Source organism: Perognathus longimembris, chromosome 22, assembly GCF_023159225.1.
Source record: "Perognathus longimembris pacificus isolate PPM17 chromosome 22, ASM2315922v1, whole genome shotgun sequence".
Classification (NCBI taxonomy): Eukaryota; Metazoa; Chordata; class Mammalia; order Rodentia; family Heteromyidae; genus Perognathus; species Perognathus longimembris.
In genome coordinates this window covers 7,721,363-7,742,891 of record NC_063182.1, presented here as the reverse complement: position 1 = coordinate 7,742,891, position 21,529 = coordinate 7,721,363, and the positions used below count along the sequence as shown (strand labels likewise).

The 21,529-nt window shown below is 37.5% G+C and overlaps 1 protein-coding gene and 1 long non-coding RNA gene across 17 annotated transcripts in view; one reads left to right on the top strand and one right to left on the bottom strand.

Annotated features, from left to right (window-relative positions):
• Window positions 1–21,529, top strand: part of Ankhd1 (ankyrin repeat and KH domain containing 1) — a 124,451-nt gene that overhangs the window by 8,518 nt on the left and 94,404 nt on the right. For all 16 annotated transcript variants that reach the window (XR_007208663.1, XM_048331360.1, XM_048331359.1 and 13 more), the window contains exons 2-4: window positions 13,182–13,335; window positions 17,327–17,483; window positions 20,293–20,440. Coding sequence is in view for 15 of the 16 variants with exons in the window: in XM_048331360.1 (XP_048187317.1) it covers window positions 13,182–13,335; window positions 17,327–17,483; window positions 20,293–20,440 (459 nt within the window). In the remaining variant the exon portion in view is untranslated. The remainder of the gene's footprint in view (window positions 1–13,181; window positions 13,336–17,326; window positions 17,484–20,292; window positions 20,441–21,529) is intronic.
• Window positions 729–21,523, bottom strand: LOC125340001. Its single transcript, XR_007208664.1, has 3 exons — window positions 21,512–21,523; window positions 9,485–9,497; window positions 729–1,025 (listed from the first exon to the last, which is right to left on the bottom strand). It is a non-coding gene; the product is annotated as an uncharacterized LOC125340001 (long non-coding RNA).

Below are 21,529 nucleotides of genomic sequence, written 5' to 3'. Positions count from 1 at the left end.
ACTATAAATGAAGGTCTGTGGTCTTATTTATGACAATACTTTACCTTTCTTCCTGACAAGTATACCTAAACCAGGAAGAAAGGAAAAATTTATGTAAAGCCCTCCACCCCTGTTTTTATTTTCTGAGAAATATGACAACTATTTGTCAAGAAGAATGTATTGATTTAGTTTTCAAAATTTTGGTTCTTTGTTTTGAGAATTTTTTTTCTTCACTGCATTGCATAGATGTTATTTTCAATAGTAGAAAATTAAAAATAGACAGCTAGCTAGCTATATGGATGATGGAAAGAAAGATATCCCACTGTATCCTAATTATTTGATATAAGTAATTTTGAAAAATGTAAGAATACTTCTAGGGACAAGCCCGAAGTAAGAACCATTAAACTGAATAAGGAAATCGTTATGTTAAGTTGTGAAAGTAAGTTTAGTGTATTGAATAATTTATAACGAGGAAAGGTAGATTGAGACAAGGTTATCATTTTTAAATTGTGGTAAAATATTATAACATAAAAATTTTTCTGGGCATTGGTGGCTCACGCCTTTAAATCTTAGCTATTCAGAAGGTGAGATCTGAGGATTGCAGTTTGAAGCCAGCCTGAGCAGGTAAGTCTGTGACACTCTTAACTCCATTTAACCACCAGAAAACTGGAAGTAGCATGTTGGCTCAAAGTGGTAGAGTTCTAGCCTTGAGTAAAAGAGCTCAGGGACAGTACTTAGGCCCTAAATACAAGCCCCAGCAAGGACTGACAAAAAAAATTAATCTTTTTGTTTTGTTTTTTATTTGGTAGTACTGGGGTTTGAACTTAGGGCTTCACGCTTGCTAGGCAAGTGCTTTACCTCCTTAACCACAACTCCATTCCTTTTTTACTTGAGTTATTTTTCAAATACGGTTTCAGATTTTGCAAGAATGAGCTTTAGGCTGGGATTCTCCTCATCTCCACCTCCTGATTTTGGCCTTCTAAGTAGCTAGGATTGTAGACAGGAGTTGTTGCACCCAGGCCCTTGTTCTGGTTTTTAAATTGTGACTTTTAAGAGTGAAGTTAAGTGATATTGCATACATTCACAAACCTTCACAAACAGTCAGCTCTACAACCTTGTCATATTTTACAACTGAAATTCTGTGCCCATTAAACAATAATTGCCTATTCTCCCTGCCCCCAGCTCCTAGCAGTCACCATTCTTTTGTCTTTGTGAATTTGATGGCCCTACCTACCTCATGTAATTGGAATAATGTAGTTATTTGTTCTTTTGTGACTGGCTTTACTCACTTAGCATGATATTTCTAAGGTTCATCCAGTTATGATAGAATTTTATTCCTTTTTAAGCTAATATCCCATCTGTGTGTGTGTGTTTGTGTGTGTGTGTGTGTGTGTATAAATGTATAGTGTTAACGGGTCCTTTAAATAGGTACATACAGATATTTTATCTGGTCATCCATTGATAGACATTTAATAATGTCTTTCAGTCAGTTGGGTAGCTTTTTTTTTTTTTTTTTTTTTTTTTGAGATTTGAATGACTGTATACCAGGCCAGTCGCAAACTCAGAGTTCTTTCTGTCCAGGCTCCCCAGTGCTGGGATTATAGGCTCAGGCCACCATACTGGCTCTTTTGTCTATTGTGAGTATTGTAATTATTACTAAGAACATAGGTATACAAATATATCTATGAGATCTTGTATTTCATTCTTTTGTATATATAGTTAGCCATAGGTGGATTGTTTTGCTACCATTTTGTTGTTGTTGTTGTTTTGGTCTTGAGGCTTGAACTTTGGACCTGAATACTATCTTTGAGCTTTTGTGCTGAAGGTTTGTGTTCTTTCACTAGAGCCACAGCTTCACTTCTGGCTGTTTTTGGAAGTTAATTGGAGATAGTGTCTCCTGGGCTTTACTGCCCTGACTGGCTTCAAACCACAATCCTCAGATCTTAGCTTCCTGAGTAGCTAGGATTACAAGCATGAACCACCTTCGCCCAGCTAGATGGGTTGTTCTGAGTATTTGTAATTATACTGTCTTCTATAGCAGCTATACAATTTTTATTTTCCTACTAGCAAAACTAGTTTTGTTCACATTCTAGCCAATGTTTATTTTTTTGCATATTATTACTACTATTTGCTTGCTAGTCTGATGTGATCCTGCTGAGCCATGCCTCCAGCCCTTTTTCTTCACTGGTTATTTTTAGGATATAGTATCACTTCCTACCTAGGTATGTGCTGGAGCTGGGATCTACCTACTTTTAGGCTTTATGTTATCACTGGGATCACAGGCATGTGCTGTCATGTCCAGCTTCTCTATGGAGCTCAAGCATTCAGAATTTTCTTCCTAGTCTGGCCTGGTATGAAGATTCTCCCGTTTTCAGCCTCCCATGTAAAAAGCATGCCACTGTTTCTAGTTATGGGTTCAGAAGGGGTCTGGAAGTTTTCTGCTCAGACTGGCCTCCCATTCTTAACCTCCCAAATAGCTAGGATTACAGGCATGAACCACTGGCATCTAGCTTGTTTTTGTGATAAATGTCATCTTAATGAGTTTGAAGTAATATCTCATATTTTTTATTCTTATTTCCCCAGGATGGCAAAAGAAAAGGTCAATTGGTATCATATAGAGGTAGTTATTTCTGGAATCTGATGTGTTCTGTTGGTCTGTATCTTTTTTTTCATTTTTAAATTTATTTTTGAGACAATGAGATTTGAACATGGAGCTTCACACATTTGCTACTTAGGCATTTTACCATTTGAACCTCACCCCAATATCTCTGTACTTATGTTAGTTTCAGTTCCCTCAGCTTTGTAGTATGTTTTAAAATTAGAAAGTGCTTTTTTCAACTTTACTCTTTTTCAATATTTTTTTTTTTTAATTTTGGGACTGATTCTTTGGCATGAATTCAAGACCTTATTCTGACTCTGGACTTTTCCGCTAAGTGTAGTGCTTTACCACTTGAGCCATACCTTCACTTTTGGTTTTTTGGTGATTAATTGGATTTAAGAGCCTCATGGACTTTTCTACTGTGGTTGGCTTCAAACTGATTTCTCAAATCTCAGCCTCCTGAGTAGATAGGATTACAGGCATGAGCCACTGATGCCCAATTTCAAGACTGTTTTGCATCTCAGAGTCTGGAAAGATGATGAATTTGAAGCCAGCCTGGGTTTCATAGTCATACCCTATCAACAAAAACAAAGGAAAAAGGACATAAAATATTTTTGCTTTAAACTAAATGGTATATGAGTCAAACATTTATTTAAGATTGCAAATAAAAAGATACCATTAGCTAATGTTAACATATTGAAGAAAAATATTTAATAATTTATTGTAGCCTAAGTGTGTACCACGTATATGGTCCACAGCAGTGTATGGTAATGTCCTAGGCCTTCACATTTGCCTCATCACTTATTTACTGAGTTATCTAGAGCAACTTCTTGTTCAGGAAGCTCAATTTATGTTGTGATATATACAGGTGTACCATTTTTATTGTTTGTTCCATATTTTTGCTGTAATTTTTCCAAGGATAGCGAAAGTACTATCATGTTATAATTCTAGTAGTATTCAGTATAGTAATATGTTGGGAAGGTTAGTAGCCTAAAAGCAATAGGTTAAAATAGTCTCCATGAGTAGTAAGTTGTAGCATCTGCTGGGCTTACGTAAATACACAATATCATGTTTACACAAAAGAAAAATTTCAAAAGCATATTTCTCAGAATAAATTCCATTGTTGTGTAGAACATGACTATATGTACATATGAAATATGTATATATGAAAAGTGAATTAAGATAGAAGAACAGATTTGTCTCTTCAGAGTCTCATTTTATATGAATAGGATTGTTCTTTACATTCCTATAATAAAATACCATTTGGATTTGTTAGACATTGTTTTGAACCTGTAGATCGATTGGGTAAAAACAAGTTTTAATACAAATCCTGTGTAAGCTTGAATATGACAACATTAAAACGCATTTATAACAGAGACTGCTTGAGCCCTGTTGATTTTTCTCCCTGAAGATATTGGACCCAAATAACATGTAATATTTACTTTTAATAGATGATTTCAGAAGATAATACCTTCCGCCCCCCCCCCCCCCATTTGTCCTTTTATTGGCTGAATTTTGGTCTGATGAGGATTCCTTTAGTGTTTGTAATGCTGGGGATCAAACACAAGGTTTTATTCATGCTAAGTAGGCACTTTACCATTGAGCTGCATCCCCCTTGTATTCGTGTGTGTGTGTGTGTGTGTGTGTGTGTGTGTGTATGTGTGTGTCTGTCTCCGTATCCCTAGCCCTTGGTACTGAGGATTGAATTTAGGGCGTTGGGCTTGCTAAGCAATAACTCCTTCAATTATTAAGCACCTGGTCTTTTTAGTTTTTGTTTTTTATGTAAGGTCTTATGCTTTTGCGCAAGCAGCCCTAGTACCATTATTGTATCTTTCTAGTAGCTGGGATTGCAAGTGTATATCACTGTGCCTGAATACAATGTGGTCTTTCTGTCTTCATGGTTTTACCTGGTTTGCACGTAATCAGAACAGTATCATTTATGGCCTTTGTGTTTGTCTTTTTTAAAACATATGCAGTGTTTTCAAGGTTTGTACATTTTGTATCATTTGTCAGTACTTCACTGGAATAATAATTTTATGGGTTTTTTGTTCATTATGACACTTAGGTTAATTCTATATTTGATTATTAGGATTAATGCTATAGGCCTTCATCTAGCTTTAAAATCTATCTTCACTTCCTTTGGATATATACTTAAGAGTACTATTGCTATGTTATATAGTAACTTCATGTTTAACTTTATGGGGAACTACAACAGCTGTACCATGTTACAGAAATATTGTCTTCTAAATTTTTATAGTTTTAATTACTATGTTTACGTCTTTGCTCTTTTTTTTTTTTTGGCCAGTCTTGGGGCTTGAACTCAGGACCTGAGCACTGTCCCTGGCTTCTTTTTGCTCAAGGCTAGCATTCTACCACTTGAGCTACAGTGCCACTTCTGCCCTTTTCTGTTTATGTGGTGCTGAGGAATCGAACCCAGGGTTTCATGCATGCTAGGCAAGCACTCTACCACTAAAGCCACATTGCCAGCCCCAGGATTTTTATTTTTGTATTTGGTGCTGGGCCTGGGCTTGAACTCATGGCCTAGGCCCTGTCCCTGAAGTTTTGTGCTCTAGGATAACACTCAAAAGCTCCCAGCTTTTTGGTGGTTATTTGGGAGATAAAAATCTCACAGGCATTCTTGCCTGGGCTGGCTTTGAACCATGGTCCTCATATCTCAGCCTCCTTAGTATAGGCATTAGCCACCCGCACCTGGCTAAGCTAATTGTAAGGTAGCAGTCCACCTTCTTTTGATTATAGTTAACCAATTTTTTTTTTTTTGGCCAGTCCTGGGGCTTGAACTCAGGGCCTGAGCACTGTCCCTGGCTTCTTTTTGCTCAAGGCTAGCACTCTACCACTTGAGCCACAGCACCACTTCTGGCCATTTTCTATATATGTGGTGCTGGGGAATCGAACTCAGGGCTTCATGTATACGAGGCGAGCGCTCTACCACTAGGCCATATTCCCAGCCCTAGTTAACCAATTTTTGCCAGCATTTTTTTGTTTAAACGACTACAAATTTTCCTAACATGTCTTGGCATTCCTGTGAAAAATCAATTGACTATCATTGTAAAGTTTAATTTTTGGACTCTATTCTAGCTCACTGTTCTATTTGCCTTTTTATGCCACTGTAGCTTTTAGTAGTAAGTTTTGAAATTGGAAAGTATTAAGTTCTCTGACTTAATTGTTTTTCAGGATTGTTTTGGCTGTTCTAACTTGGGTGTATTTATTTAATATGCTACAGAATTTCTGGTTACCTATAAAATAGTCTCTCCTCTTCCCCTTTTGAAGTTTCTGCTTTTCTATATATGCTAAAAATGACTGGTAGAAATTTATATTATTTAAATCTGAGGTTTACTATGCTTTCGAAAGATCAAGTTGTCATAGTTATTACTGTCTGTGTGTATGTTTTTAAGTGTTTACTCCCTGGCAGAGTCTGGTGATATATGTTTGAGAGGAGGTAAAAAGAAGAGGAAATAGCTGGTTTGGATAGGTGTAGTCTGAGTACATCTAGTATGAATGATAGTTTCTAAGAAGAATATGGATAGAATTTACAGTTTTCAAGACAGTAAGGAATAAAATGGAAAAAATATAGACTATAGTAGAGTTTTTGCAGATGTCATCTAGCAACTGCTGACAAGGTCTGTATTAAAAACTTAAGTAACACAATTTACCTGACACACCAAGTCAGTCTTTTTTTTTTTTGGCCAGTCCTGGGCCTTGGACTCAGGGCCTGAGCACTGTCGCTGGCTTCTTCCCGCTCAAGGCTAGCACTCTGCCACTTGAGCCACAGCGCCGCTTCTGGCCGTTTTCTGTATATGTGGTGCTGGGGAATCGAACCTAGGGCCTCGTGTATCCAAGGCAGGCACTCTTGCCACTAGGCTATATCCCCAGCCCCCAAGTCAGTCTTAATCGTTTGTGTGGTTACATAACAGAAATAAAATTTGTATGTTACTGCCCAAATAATCCTAATTATGTTAGATTTCTAGTCATTTGACTATGAACAATAAAAGCCTGCACCATTTCTAAGGTGCTTATTTTACTTGAGACTTGACAAGTTACAAAGAAAGATTTATTTACTTATTTTTTAGTTCGAAACTCAGCTGACGGATTTGGCCTATTCCTATCTTCCCAACAGAATTTAGAATAATTGTAGTATCATAGGTACTTAATATTGTATGTTTTCCCCTAGTTACTGGCCTGTTAAAATTGTTCACTTATTCTCTACAGAAGAAAGTCAGTTTAGTGACCTCTTCATGAACTCATATCTTACATAATAGTATTATATGGTGTACATGTGTAATCTCATCACTTGGGAGGCTGAGGCAGGAGGATCTTGAGTTCTAGGTCAGCCTAGGTAACATGGTGAGATCCTGTCTTAAAAAATGTGGTTTAAGTCAATAAATGGGCAAAGGAGCATAAAGAAGACTTCTGAGAAGAAGTAAGAATAAAAAAGACATGAGAAAATGCTTCCCATAAAGGAAATGCAAGTCAAAGCAACTTTGAGGTTCTATCCCACCCGTTTGATTGGGCAACATAAATAATTCAAACAGCACAAATGCTGGCAGGGATACAGGGAAAAAGGAACACTATTGCACTTTTGGTAGGAATGTAAACTAATATAACCACTATGGAAGACATTTGGAAGTTCCTCAAAAAAACTAAACATGACCCAGTCATACAACTCTTGGGCATCTACACAGATCACTACAAGTCAAGATGCCGTAAAGACATTTGAGTATCCTTTTCATTGTTGTACTACTCACAATAGCCAAGTTATGGAAACAGCCCAGATGTTCTACAACAGATGAGTAGGTCAATAAAATGTGGTATATGTACAAAATGGAATCTTATTTATCCTTTAGAATAAGATAATGTCATTTTCATGGAAGTGGATGGACCTAGAACAAATCATGTTAAGTGAGGTAAGCCAAGCCCAGAGAGACAAATAGAGTATGTTTTCTTTCATGTGGAAGCTAGATATAAATTATTACTGAATGTGATAATCTATACTGGACTCTAGGCAGTCACACATAGTCAGACTAAAGGAGGATACCCTTAGGGGAAGAACTGAAAGATGTAACTTCTCTGAAATAACTGTTTATTGAAACAGACTCCAGGAAGTTGAAAAAAAAATTTTGTTTGTTTGTTACTGTTGTTGTTTGTGGTGATGATGGTGTTTGTTTTTGCTTTGGTTTTTTTTCTTTAAGGAGAAGTAAAGGGGGTGACAGAAAGGGAAGGAGGCAGGATGAATAAATACAACCATGCTCTTCAGTATACACAATGTGGGAAATGACCCATGTAACTTGTGGGGCAGGGATGTAAGGGAGAAACTGAGAAAGCAAAGGGAGGAATGACATTGTCCAGAAAAAGAAATATACACATTACCTGATTTATGAAATGGCAACCCCTCTGTGCAACACCTTTTATAATATTTTAATAATATTATAAAATTATATAATAATATAATATTTTATAACATAATATTTTATAATAATAATATAAAAAATTTTTAAATGTAGTTGAGGGGAAATGCGGCTCAAGTTTTAGAATGCCTGCTTAGAAAGTTCAAGGCCTGAGTTCAAACCCGAGTATTGCCAAGAAAAAAGAAAAACACAGCGTGGTACTGGCACAAAAACAGGCCCCAAGATCAGTGGAACAGACTACAAGACTCAGAAATAAAGCTATATACTTAAATCATCTGATATTTGACAAAGGAGCCAAAAATCTACACTGAAAGAAAAGACAGCATCTTCAATAATTGGTGTTTGGAAAACTAGACATTCATATGTAGAAAACTAAAATTGGATCTCTTTGTCATCATGCACCAATATCAACTCAAAGTGGGTCAGAGATTTCAACATCAAACTAGAAACCTTGAAACTACTGCAAGATGGAGTGCGAGAAACGCTAGAGCTTATAGGCATGGGCAGGAACTTTTTGAAAAGAATTCAAGGGCATAGCAAATAGGAGAGACTTGACAAATGGGATTACATCAAACAAGATTACATCAAAATAAAAAGTTTCTGCACAGCAAAGAACATAACTTAAGTGAACATAACATAATTGGATTAGAGTTACTAAACTAGAAAGATTTGTATCAGCAATACATTCAACAAAGGCCTAATACCTGAAATACACAAGGAGCTCAAAAAAAAAACCCACCAAAAACAAAAAACAACTAATTAATAAATGGGCAAAGAAGCTAAAGACAGACTTCTCAGAGGAATAAATAAATGGCAAACACATGAGGAAATGCTTAACATCCCTGGATAAAGGAAATGCAAATCCAAACAATATTAACATTCCATCTCACCCCAGTTAGATTGGTCAACATCAAAAATTTGAGCAATAACAAATGCTGGTGGGGGATGTGAGGAAAAGGAACTCTAGTACACTGTTGGTGGGAATGTAAACTAGCACAACCACTCTGGATGGTAGTTTGGAGGTTCCTAAAAAAACTAAACCTAAGTGGGGTGCTGGTGGCTCATGCCTGTACTCCTAGCTACTCAAGAAGCTGAGATCTGAGAGGACTGAGGTTCAAAGTCAGTTGGGGCTGGCAAGTCTGTGAGACTCCCATAAAGCACACACACACACACACACAAAAGCCAGAAGTGTAGTTGTGGGTCAAATGGTAGAGCACTAGCCTTGAGAAAAATGCTCAAGGGCAGTGGTTAGGTTCTGAGTTCAAGCCCCAAGCCTAATTTAAACAAAACAAAACAGTAAACATAGAACATCTCTATAATCTTGGGCATCTATCCAGAAGATTGTAAGACACTTGCACATCCATGTTTATTGCTATTCACAATAGCTAAGTCATGGAAACAGCCCAGATGCCTTGTAATAGATGAGTGGATCAAAAAAATGTGGTACATATATACAATGGAATTTTACTTGTTCCTTAGAAACAATAATATGTAATCTGCAGGGAAACTGACAGACTTAGAACAAATCATGTTAAGTGAGGCAAGCTAAGCTCAGAGAGACAAATAGTACATATTTTCTCTGATACGTGGAAGCTATATCTAAAGCACAATTGGACATGATAACTTATACAAGCCTCTGCGCATGTGTACACAAAGGAGGAGCCCAAAGGCACAACTCCTGAATATCTAAAATACTATTTGTCAAAATGAGTATCAAGGAATAGAAACATATTTGTTGTTACTGTTGGTGTTATTTGTTTTTGTTTTGTCTTTTTAGGGAGTAGAAGGGGGGCACAGTATGGAGTCATGAAGGATGAACAAAAGCAGTCATGGTATTCAATAAATACTGTGTAAAAAATGAATTATGGCTGGACACAGGTGGCTCACTCCTGTAATCCTAATGACTCAGGAGGCTGCGATCTGAGGATCATCAAGTGGTAGAGTGCTAGCCCAGGACCAGCAACCTGTGAGCAGGACAGGATAGGGAGATTAGGGGAAAGTCATCATTTTAAGTTATATTCTAGATATTCTATCAAGTTTTCATTTATGTCTGTTGGGGGCAGCACGTGTACATTGGTGCTGGAACTTGAACTTTGGGCATTATGCTCTTAGCCTTTTTCACTCATGGTTGTCATTCTACTACTTGAGCTGTGCATCCAACCCAGCTTTTTTGCTGATTAATTGGAGATGGTGTGTCTGACTTTTCTGCCCAAGTTGGCTTCAAACTTTATTCATCAGACCTCTGACTCTTAGATAGTTAGGAGTACAGGGATGAACCTTACATTTTAATGTGATATAATTCATGAACCATAAATTTAACTTTTTTTTTTTGTTGTTAGTCATGGAGCTTGAACTCTGGGCCTGGGTGCTATCCCTAAAATCTTTCACTCAAGGCTAGTGCTTTACCACTTTGATCCGCAGCTCCACTTCCAGTTTTCTGGTGGTTGATTGGAGATAACAGTCCCATGGGGACTTTTCCTGCCTGGGCTGGCTTTGAACCACAGCCCTCAGCCTCCTGAGTGGCTATTATTATAGGAGTGAGGTGCTAGTATCCAGCAAATTTAACATTTTTGAAGTTACATTTTAGCAGCTTTTAGTACATTTACTGGGTTATAGAGAGCTATTAAATTCCAGAACATTTTCATCATTCCAGAAAGAAACTTCAGACTCATTAAAATCATTCCTGTTCTTTCTTTCCCCACTCCCTAGGCAATCACTAAGTTACTTTCTGTCCATGGATTTGCCATGCTCCACAGTTCATGTGACCTTTTAGTGTCTGGCTCTTTTGCTAACTTAACTACTTCCATAATAGTTGGTATTATATATTACATATATTACTAATATATGTAACATATTACACTATATTAATATATAAATATGTAATATAGTATTAAGTTGGTACTATATATTACATATATGAACATCCCACCTTTTTTTTCTATTGTTAAAACTGATTAACAGGGCTGGGGATATGGCCTAGTGGCAAGAGCGCTTGCCTTGTATACTTGAAGCCCTGGGTTCGATTCCCCAGCACCACATATACAGAAAATGGCCAGAAGTGGTGCTGTGACTCAAGTGGGAGAGTGCTAGCCTTGAGCAAAGAGAAGCCAGGGACAGTGCTCAGGCCCTGAGTCCAAGGCCCAGGACTGGCAAAAAAACAAAAAACAAAAAAACTGATTAACAGCAAAACAGGCTAGTTCCTTTGGCTCTTTGTTTATAAACTGAAGTAGTATATCCCAGTGTTTAAGAGTGTAGACTCTATGTTGAATTTGAAACTGATTTTGCTACTTACTAGTTTTGTGCCTTGGAGAAGTACTTAAATTTTGTGGTACTTTTACAATCTGTCTTGGGGGCTGGGAATATGGCCTAGTGGCAAGAGTGCTTGCCTCGTATACATGAAGCCCAGGGTTCGATTCCCCAGCACCACGTATATAGAAAAGGCCAGAAGTGGCGCTGTGGCTCAAGTGGTAGAGTGCTAGCCTTGAGCAAAAAGAAGCCAGGGACAGTGCTCAAGCCCTGAGTCCAAGGCCCAGGACTGGCAAAAAAATAAAAAATAAAAAATAAAAATATATATATGTCTTCAAAAACATTAATTTTTGCTGGGCTCTGGTGGCTCATACCTGTATTCCTAGCTACTCAGGAGATCTGAGCGTCGTGGTTTGAAGCCAGCCCAGGTAGGAAAGTCTGTCAGACTTTATTATTATTATTTTGCTGGTCCTAGAGTTTGAATGCCAGACCTGGGTGCTGTCCCTGGACTCCTTTTTGCTCAGTTACCAATCTACCACTTGAGCCACAACGCCATTTCTGACTTTTTTTATGATAATTGGAGAGAAGTCTCATGTACTTTTCTGCCCAAGCTGGCTTTGAATGGCTATCCTCGGATCTTAGCCTCCTGAGTAGCGGGGATTTCAGGCATGAGCCACTAGCTCCCAGCTTCATGAGACTCCTATCTTCAATTAACCACCTAAAAACCGGAAGTGGGGCTGTAGCCCAAACTGGTAGAGTGCTAGCTGTCCCTGAGCACAAAAGCTCAGGAACAGCACGCAATCCTAGAATTCATGTCCCACGACTGACAATAAAAACCCCTCAAAACATTAATTTTCCCTTGCCTATTCATATTTACATATTACAGACATATATGGGTCTTTATGTACATAAATATATAAATATATTCTCATAAGTATACTCACAGGTACTCATGCTCATATTTATATACATGCACAATAAGGATCATACTACCTCTCATTCTGTCTCCTTCCCTCTCTCCTATACCAGTGTTTGAATTCTCTCTCTCTCTCTCTCTCTCTCTCTCTCTCTCTCTCTCTCTCTCTCTCTCTCTCTCCTTTCTTCTACTCTTGTCTCTCCTTTTTCCCTTCCTTGCCAGAGTTTGAACTCAGGGACTTGAGCTTCTCAGCTTGTCTTGGCTAGTGTTTTAACTACTTGAGCCACACTTCCAGTCCTGGTTTTTGCTAGTTATTTTGTATGTTTCCATTTCCTGGAGTTTATTTCAATAAATATGATTAGAGGCATATATAGGCATTGTGCCTTTGTGTTCCTTCCCTGAGAGTATCTTCCTTTGGTTTCACTATGCTTGAATGCCTAGAATACTGTATAATGTATCATGTCCTGGTGTTTTGCTGGTTATTTTGGAAATGGACCTTCAATGATTTTTCTACCTAGGCTGGTTTTGAGCTGAAGTCCTCTACATCTCAGCCTCTGGAATAGCTAGGCTTACAAGTGTGAGCCACAAGGCCCTGAGTTCAAACTTTTTTTTTTTTGCCCGTCCTGGGGCTTGAACTTGGGGCCTGGGCACTGTCCCTGGCTTCATTTTGCTCAAGGCTAGCACTCTACCACATGAGCCACAGCGCCACTTCTGGACTTTTCTATATGTGTGGTGCTGAGGAATCAGACCCAGGGCTTCATGTTTGTGAAACAAGCACTTTACCACTAGGTCATATTCCCAGCCCCCTGAGTTCAAACTCTTTAACATCACCAAAGGGGGGAAAAAAAAAGAAACCATCCAAATCCTACAACAAAGTCCTTTCCCACAGCTCTTTGTTTCTCTAATAATTTATCTGGTTATTTTTAAGTTTCCAGTTAAAAGTAACATCTTAAATTATAGGTTTACTACTCATGTTGCTGTCCTATTTATGAATATTTCATCTTTATTTTGTAAACAGGTTGAATCATTTATTTTGGACCAAGAAGACTTGGATAACCCAGTGCTTAAAACAACATCAGAGATATTCTTATCAAGTACTGCAGAAGGAGCAGACTTACGCACTGTGGATCCAGAGACACAGGCACGACTAGAAGCATTGCTAGAAGCTGCAGGTACTCTGTATCATCTATCTGTCTGTCTGTTTTTATATCAATTGATCTATCTGTTTGAAGTCTAGATCACTTTATATAATTAAGATTATCACAAGATTATACAACATTGTATAAAGCTTGCAGTTTCTGTAAAATTTATTTTTTGTTTCTTAAATAAAGTGTGTGTGTGTGTGTGTGTGTGTGTGTGTGTGTGTGTGTTGATACTGGGGCTTGAACTCAGGATCTGGGCACTGTCCCTTAGTTTTTCTGCTCAAGTGTAGTGCTCTACCCCTTGAGCCACAGCTCCATTTCCAGTTTTTTGTTGGTTAATTGGAGATAAGAGTCTCATGGACTTTCCTGCCTGGCCTCGCTTTGAAACGTGATCCTCAGATTCCAGCCTCCTGAGTAGCTAGGATTATAGGCATAAGCCATCTGTACCTGGCTGCACTGACTAGTTTTGAGATAGGATCTTGCTTTTCCATTGTTGTGACTGAGGCTGTGATTTTCCTATTTTAGGCTTCCTGTGGTAGCTAAAATAATAAGTCTACACCATTAAGCCAACTCGCCATCTCAAACTCCCAAGAAGCTAGGATTACAGGTGTGAGCACCTGTTGCCCAAGTGATATTTGCATTTTATATTTTAAAAGCTCTTGGTTGAAAGTAATGAACAGCTTCTGGACTCAACTCTAGAATTTTTATTATATATAGTAAAGATACCAGTTGATAATCAACCAGTTATTAATGAAAACTTAAAATTGCACCTATAATGAAATTGATCAATTAAAATGTAATAGATAGAGCTGAGTGTGGTGATACATAAAAATGTAAGAGATATGGCCAGGTATAGTGACTCATGCTTATAATCCCAGTTACTCAAAAGTCTAAGATTGGGAAGATTTGAGGACAGCCTAGGCAAAAAACCTATTTTAGCAAGCTGTCATGGTAGTATGTCTGTGAACCTAGGTGCCAGGGAGGCCTTAGGTAGGAGGATTTCTGTTTTGAGTTTGGTCCTGGGAAAAAGATGCTACCTAATGAAAAGATATTACCTAAAAAATAATGGGTACCAAAGGGCTAGGATGTGGCTAAAGTGATAGAATATCTGTTAAGTGCATGCAAGGCCCGAGTTCAAACTTTGGGACCATCTTAAAAAAAATGGGGAGAGGCATCAAATTGTGACTTTTTTCTTTTTTTTTGTTTGTCATGGGGCTCAAACTCTGGGCCTGGGCACTGTCCCTGAACTATTCAGCTCAAGGCTAGCACTCTACCACTTGATCCTCAGTACCACTTCCCAAACTGACTTTTAAAAACAAATTTGAACCGATTTAGGGAGTTCTTCATATGTTTTCATACCTATATTGTTAGAGAAAATAATAAAAGTTAAATAATGACTCTCCTCTGGGTAGTAGTCAAACAATTGAATTCTAAATTTTTGTATGCTTTGACAGTTTCAACATTTTTACAATATCGTATCCAAAGAAATGATCAGATGATGTACTGTAAAGTTATATGTTCCTTCCAAAGGCAAGATAGTTACTTATTGGATACTTTTTTCTGGGCTTTGATATTTCAGTTTGCCTTTTTTTCCCTTTGGACATTGTTTTGAGCCTATAACATTTTGGAGGAATTTTTAGATTTATGTTTGTGTTTTCAGTTGTGAGGTTATGTTAGTCCCTTGTAAAGGAACCTAGACTTTAAACGCTATTTTATTTTATTTTTGGGTTTGAGACTGGGACTCAAACTCAGTGCCTGATGCTTTTGCCCAATGGCTCATGCTCTGCCAGCTGAGCCATGCCTCCAGCCCTGTTCACACTATTTTAATGTAAAATAAAGTGGAGCCTGTCATCTCAGCGCTGAGTTAGGATGATTGTGACTTGGAGACCAGCTGAACTATGTAGCAAGACAGTGTCTCAAAAAAACAAAAGAGAATGTTGAAAATATTTTTTCTTTAAGATTCTTCACGATTCTTGGAAAAATTCAAAACTAAAGCCATATCAAGAAGAACATGGTAGTACACATCTATAATCCTAGCACTAGGGAGGATGTTTGTCTCCAACAAACAAAAGCAATATGAAACTCCTTTAAAAATTGTAATTGTAGTACATATTATAAAATAGCTAAAGCTACATGACCTGAATTAAGTAAATAATAAAGCATTTTCATTGTCAAGGTTTACATGTAGTCCTAAACCTTTCCCCTTACAGTAATATAGTTCTGTGTGTGTGTATATTTAATTTATTGTCAGTATCCTTCCATAACTTGTGTGTGTTAATTTTTTTCTTCCTTTTGGTGGTTGAGATAATAGTTGATTTACCAATTCCTTAATGAGAAATACTTAATTTATATCTAGTTTTTTGTTTATTTATTTTTGTTTTGTCAGTAGTGGAGCTTTAACTCAGGACCTAGGCATTTTACTTGAGTTTTTTCACTCAAGGCTAGCACTCCACCACAGCTCCACTTCCAGTTTTCTGGTGGGTAATTGGAGAGAAGAGTCTCACAGATTTCTCTGCCTAGGCTGGCTTTGACTCACTGGCACCTGGCAATATCCTGCAGTTAATATACTGCAGTTAATGCTTTTGTACATCTGTAACTTTTCTTTTTTCTTTCTTTCTTTTTTTGCCAGTCTTGAACTCAGGGCCTGGGCAATGTCCCTGAGATTCTTTTGCTTAAGGCCAATACTCCACCATTTGAGCCACAGTGCCACTTCTGGCTTTTTCTGTTTATGTGGTAGTGAGGAATCAAACCCAGGGCTTCATGCATGCTAGGCAAGCACTCTACCACTAAGCCATATTCCCAGCCCCCTGTAAAATTTTTTAATCTAAGTATCTCTATAGGACAGATGTCTAGAAAATGGCATTACTGAATTAAGGGATATTTGCATTTAAACTTTGTTACCTAACATCAGATTGTTTCCCTCAAGTTTATACTAGCATTCATTTCTATATATAGTTTTTGAGAGGACCTCATAACTCAGAATAACTTATTGTCATTTTCATAGCCATTCATTTTTTTTCAAATTTTTATTATCAAACTGATGTACAGAGAGGTTACAGTTTCATACGTTAGGCATTGGATACATTTCTTGTACTGTTTGTTACCTTGTCCCTCATACCCCCCTCACTCCTCCCCATAGCCATTCATTTTATATTGTAAATAAATTGCCTGGTTCCTCTCATTTTGCATTTATTTATTTATTTGTTTGTTTATATATTGGGGATTGAATCCAGGCTTTGTGCATACTAGACAAGCACTCTACCACTGAGCTGTATTCCCAGCATTGTGTAGTACCTCTTTATAAATGATGTAAATTCATTGGAAGATGTGTATATTACTTTCTCATTTTTGTTTGCATTAAGTTTATTTATGGTGATCATAAAAGTGAACTTAATTTAAAATGTTGCTGCAAAAGTAGAGGTAGGTCCTGGTGGTTCATGCCTGTAATCCTAGCTACTCAGGAGGTTAAAAGGTTTGAGGTTTGAAGCTATCTGAGGCAGGAAAGTCTTATGTCCAATTAACCAGCAAAAGGCAAGTAGAGCTGTGGCTTTAGTGGTACAGTGCTAGCCTTGAGCACAAAAGCTCAGGGACAGATGCTCATTTCCTGAGTTCAGCCTCAGGACTGGCAAAAAAAGAAATTTGACCAAAGGGAGAAAATGTTCAATTATTTTAATAAATTACAGAGTATCTTCATTATTATTGAAAGTAATATAGACAAATGCCTTACACTAGAAATTTTATGGTATGCCTACTTTTTGTGTAAAATCATCAAATTAAGTTACACTTGGAATTAGGTAGAGTATAATTTAATCCATGCATTGTGAAGATGGAAACACTAAAACATGAGTTGTTACACCACAGCCTTACCATTGAGGCAGAACTGAAATTATTCTTATCTTATGTTAATCTCATCTATGAGGACTGCAATTTTCTTGCTGTTGATAATAATGTTTAAAAATGTAATCTAATTTGCACTTCCATGCTTTTTCCCCCCGCACCACCTGACTAATGCACACTGAAGGAATTGGCAAATTGTCAACAGCTGATGGGAAAGCTTTTGCAGATCCTGAGGTACTCCGGAGACTGACATCCTCAGTTAGCTGTGCATTGGATGAAGCTGCGGCGGCACTGACACGCATGAGAGCAGAAAACAGCCACAATTCAGGACAAGTGGACACGTATGTTTTTTATGACTTTTGTAGGATATTAGAAATTTTCTTGAGTATATTTTAGGAGAAAAACCAATTTCAGTGAAATATATCTTTTAGAAGATCTTATAACCATTGGCCAGTTGTATATTAAATGTAGGTATTAGCATTTTAAATGGGTATATTAATATGTAAGTATTAAGTAGACCCAAATATTAATATTTTTATTCTTTTTTGAGGTACTGGGGATTAAATTCAAGGCCACATGTTTATTAGGCAAGCTCTCCAACACTTGAGCCATGTCTGCAATCTGATATTTTATTTTATTCTATTCTATTTCTAGTTGTCCCCTGCCACTTGATCCACAGTTCCACTTCTGGGTTTTCGGTGGTCAATTGGAAATGAGATTCATGAACTTTCTTGCTTGGGCTGGCTTTGCACCACTACTATCCTCAGATCTCAGCCTCCTGAGTAGCTTGGATTATAGGCATGATTCACTGGTGCCTGGCTGATATTTTTATTTTTACAGTGTTTTATACTGGAATGTATGAGAAACCCATACTGAATAAGTCCTGGTTTCTACTTAATTGGGTTTTTGTTGTTGTACTATGAAGGCTGAGTGGAGGGTCTCATGCTTGCTAAGCTGGGGCTTTTATCAGTTGAGCCACACATCCAGCCTTATTTTGCCCTGGTTATTTTTCAGTTTCAGTTTGTGTTTCTTGCAAATGACCACCCTTGGATGCAGATTCTCCTACCTACATATCCTTCATAGCTGGTATTACAGGAGCGTACTAGCATACTTGCCTTGTTTAGTTAAGTTGAGGTCTCATTCATTTTCCCTGGGCTGGCTTCAAATTGTGTGATTCTCTGAATCTCCATATCCAAAGTAGCTTTAATTATAGGCATGTGTCACCATTTTTGGCCCTGGTTTCTACTTCATAAGAAGTTACTTATTTAATAGTTTATAGCTATAAATTCTAAACTGAATGTTTGAGTAGCAGTAAGTGAAATGAGTTACTTATACAGTAATATAGTTGTTTGCTATTCAAGTATGATCCATGGCCAGTCAGTATCAGCATCACATTAGGGCTTTAGGGCTTGTTAGAAATTCATGAGCCCTATCCCAGAATCTGAATCTGCACTTTAACAGGAAATTGTAGGCTGGAAATATGGCTTAGTGGCAGAGTGCTTGCCTTGCATGCCTGAAGCCCTGGGTTCAATTCCCCACCACCACATAAACAGAAAAAGCTGGAAGTGGCTCAAGAGGTAGAGTGCTAGCTTTGAGCAAAAAAGAAGCCATGGAGAGTGCTCAGGTCCTGAGTCCAAGCCCCAGGACTGGCAGAAAAATAAAATAAAACAGGAAATTGTGTGTGACTTACAGGCACATTAAATTGCAAGTTTCACTGATATAATTTTATAGTGGAATTCTATTTGAGATTTTTCATCTTTGCTGTTATCAAATAAGATTTTAAGCAATAGGATCATATCCCAAAATGTCTTTGGGAATGAATACATCAGTAGCATATAAAAACTTCATCTAGCCAGGCACTGGTGGCTCACACCTATAATCCTAGCTATTTAGAAGGCTGTGATCTGAGGATCTTGGTTCAAAGCCAGCCAGACAGGAAAGTCGCTGAGACTCTTATCTCCAATTAACCACCAGAAAACCGGAAGTGGCACTGTGACTGAAAGTAGTAGAGTGCTAGCCTTGAACAGAAGAGCTGAGGGCTAGCACACAGGTCCAGAGTTCAAGCCCCACAACCACCACCACCAACAAAAAAAAACAAAAGCCTTATTTATCTAAAGTGCATCTAATGCCTCAAAGGATAAAGATTTGTTATAATATGTTAAAAAGATTTTTTAATGTTTGCTATTCCTAGGCTGGGAACTCAGGTCCTGGGTGCTGTCCTTGAGGTTTTTTGCTCAAGCTTACAACGCTTCCATTTCAGCCACAGCTCCACCTCCAACTACTTTGCTAGTTTATTGAAGATAAGAGTCTTACAGACTTTCCCACGCAGGCTGGTTTTGAACCATGATCCTCAGATCTCAGCCCCCTGAGTAGTTAGGATTATATGTGTGAGCTGCCAACATCCAGCATGTTAACAAGGTTTTTATATCACCTTCAGATATAAAAGCACTTTACCAGTCAAAATCTGAACAATACAAGGTGCTTTTATTCTGAACTCCTTAATCACACTATTCTGTTAGCTGTCTGAAGGTCTCCCTCTCTTCTCCCCTCCTCCCCCCAAATCCTGGGCTTGAACTTAGGGCCTGGGTGCTATCCCTGAGCTTTTTTGCTCAAGGTAGTGCTCTACCACTTGAGCCACAGCTTCACTCCTTGCTTTTTTTGGTGGTTAATTGAAGATAAGATTCTCAGGGACTTTATTGCCCAGGGTGGCTTTGAACCACAATCCTTCCTAGGTAGCTAGGATTACAAGTGTGAGCTTGTCTAAAAATCTCTTTAAGTGTTGAAAAGTGCTCATTGCTTTTTGTAGCCAACTTCAATTTTAAAAACACTCAGTTTACCAGAATGATTTTAAAAGATAAAAATAACAGCTATTTAAAAATTTACCATTTGCCTACTTGAACATGAGTAATTAGAGTTGCAAACAGGATGTTTTTTCTTATATATATTTATATTTACATAAAATAACTATATTTGATGTGATTTCTTTTAAAAATTTTAGTATTATTGTAAAGATGATATACAGAGGGTTACAGTTATATAAGCCAGATAAAGAGTATATTTCTTTTGAACACTGTCATCCCATTTGATGTAATTTTTTATAGGATACCAAGGTTTTTCTCTATAGCTAATGTTTTATGGTTTTCTTTTCAGTCGCAGTCTAGCAGAAGCTTGTTCAGATGGAGATGTGAATGCTGTTCGTAAATTGTTGGATGAAGGCAGAAGTGTAAATGAACATACAGAAGAAGGTGAAAGCCTGCTGTGTTTAGCCTGTTCAGCAGGCTATTATGAATTAGCACAAGTAAGCACAAATAATCTTTAGTGACTAAAGTTTTGGAAGGGTTTTGATGTTTTATTTATTTTTACTACTTAAAAGGGAATTGTAAGTAGAGAGTCTTCTCCTTTGTCTTTCTGATGCTAGATAAAATAGAAACAAATAGACTGTTGATTTTGTTACTCATACATGCAACTGGGCAAGGTTCATTTTTCTGCTGCTTACTAAAGTTAATCCTAATGAATGAGAAACAAATAATAATCATACTTTTCATTTCCTTTAAAAATAATATATAACTAAGCTTGATGTGGTAGTATAATACCTATAACCCCACCAATCATGAGGCTGAGGCAGGAAGATCAGAAGTTTAAGACCATCCTAGGCTGTCTACTGAGTTCCAGGCCCAGCTGGATTATATGAAAGACCCTGTTGAAAAACTTTTTAAAAAAAGAATGTGTGTGTGTATGGGGGGGGGAGGAGACAAATAATAACAAAAACATAAAAAAAATATAATGGGAAGTAGATGTTTATTTCCATTACATCCAGATTGTTCCAGTTACTTTAATTTTTTTCCTTATAACAATATTAGAAAAATAGCCATTATTCCTGTTCTCTTGTTAGATACTCTTAAGCATAACACTTCTTTGACACGAGCAAATACATTTTATATGAGCTAGTTAATGAGACTTTACCTTTTTTTTTTTTTTTTTGCCAGTCCTGGGCCTTGGACTCAGGGCCTGAGCACTGTCCCTGGCTTCTTTTTGCTCAAGGCTAGCACTCTGCCACTTGAGCTATAGCGCCACTTCTGGCTGTTTTCTATATATATGGTGCTGGGGAATCGAACCCTGGGCTTCATGTATAGGAGGCAAGCATCTTGCCACTAGGCCATATTCCCAGCCCCAATGAGACTTTACTTTATTTCAAGATTAATATATAATTATACTGTAAAATATGTCATTTAATTTGCTGTTATGACTAGTGAAAATTGGTATTTTTTCCCCCTGTGATTACTTTTATTTTTCCTCATCCCTATTCAAAAAGTATATTATCCCAGATTCCAGATTTTCTCTTGAAATACTGTTAATGGTAAGAATTAACAATTTTTTCTATGTGTAT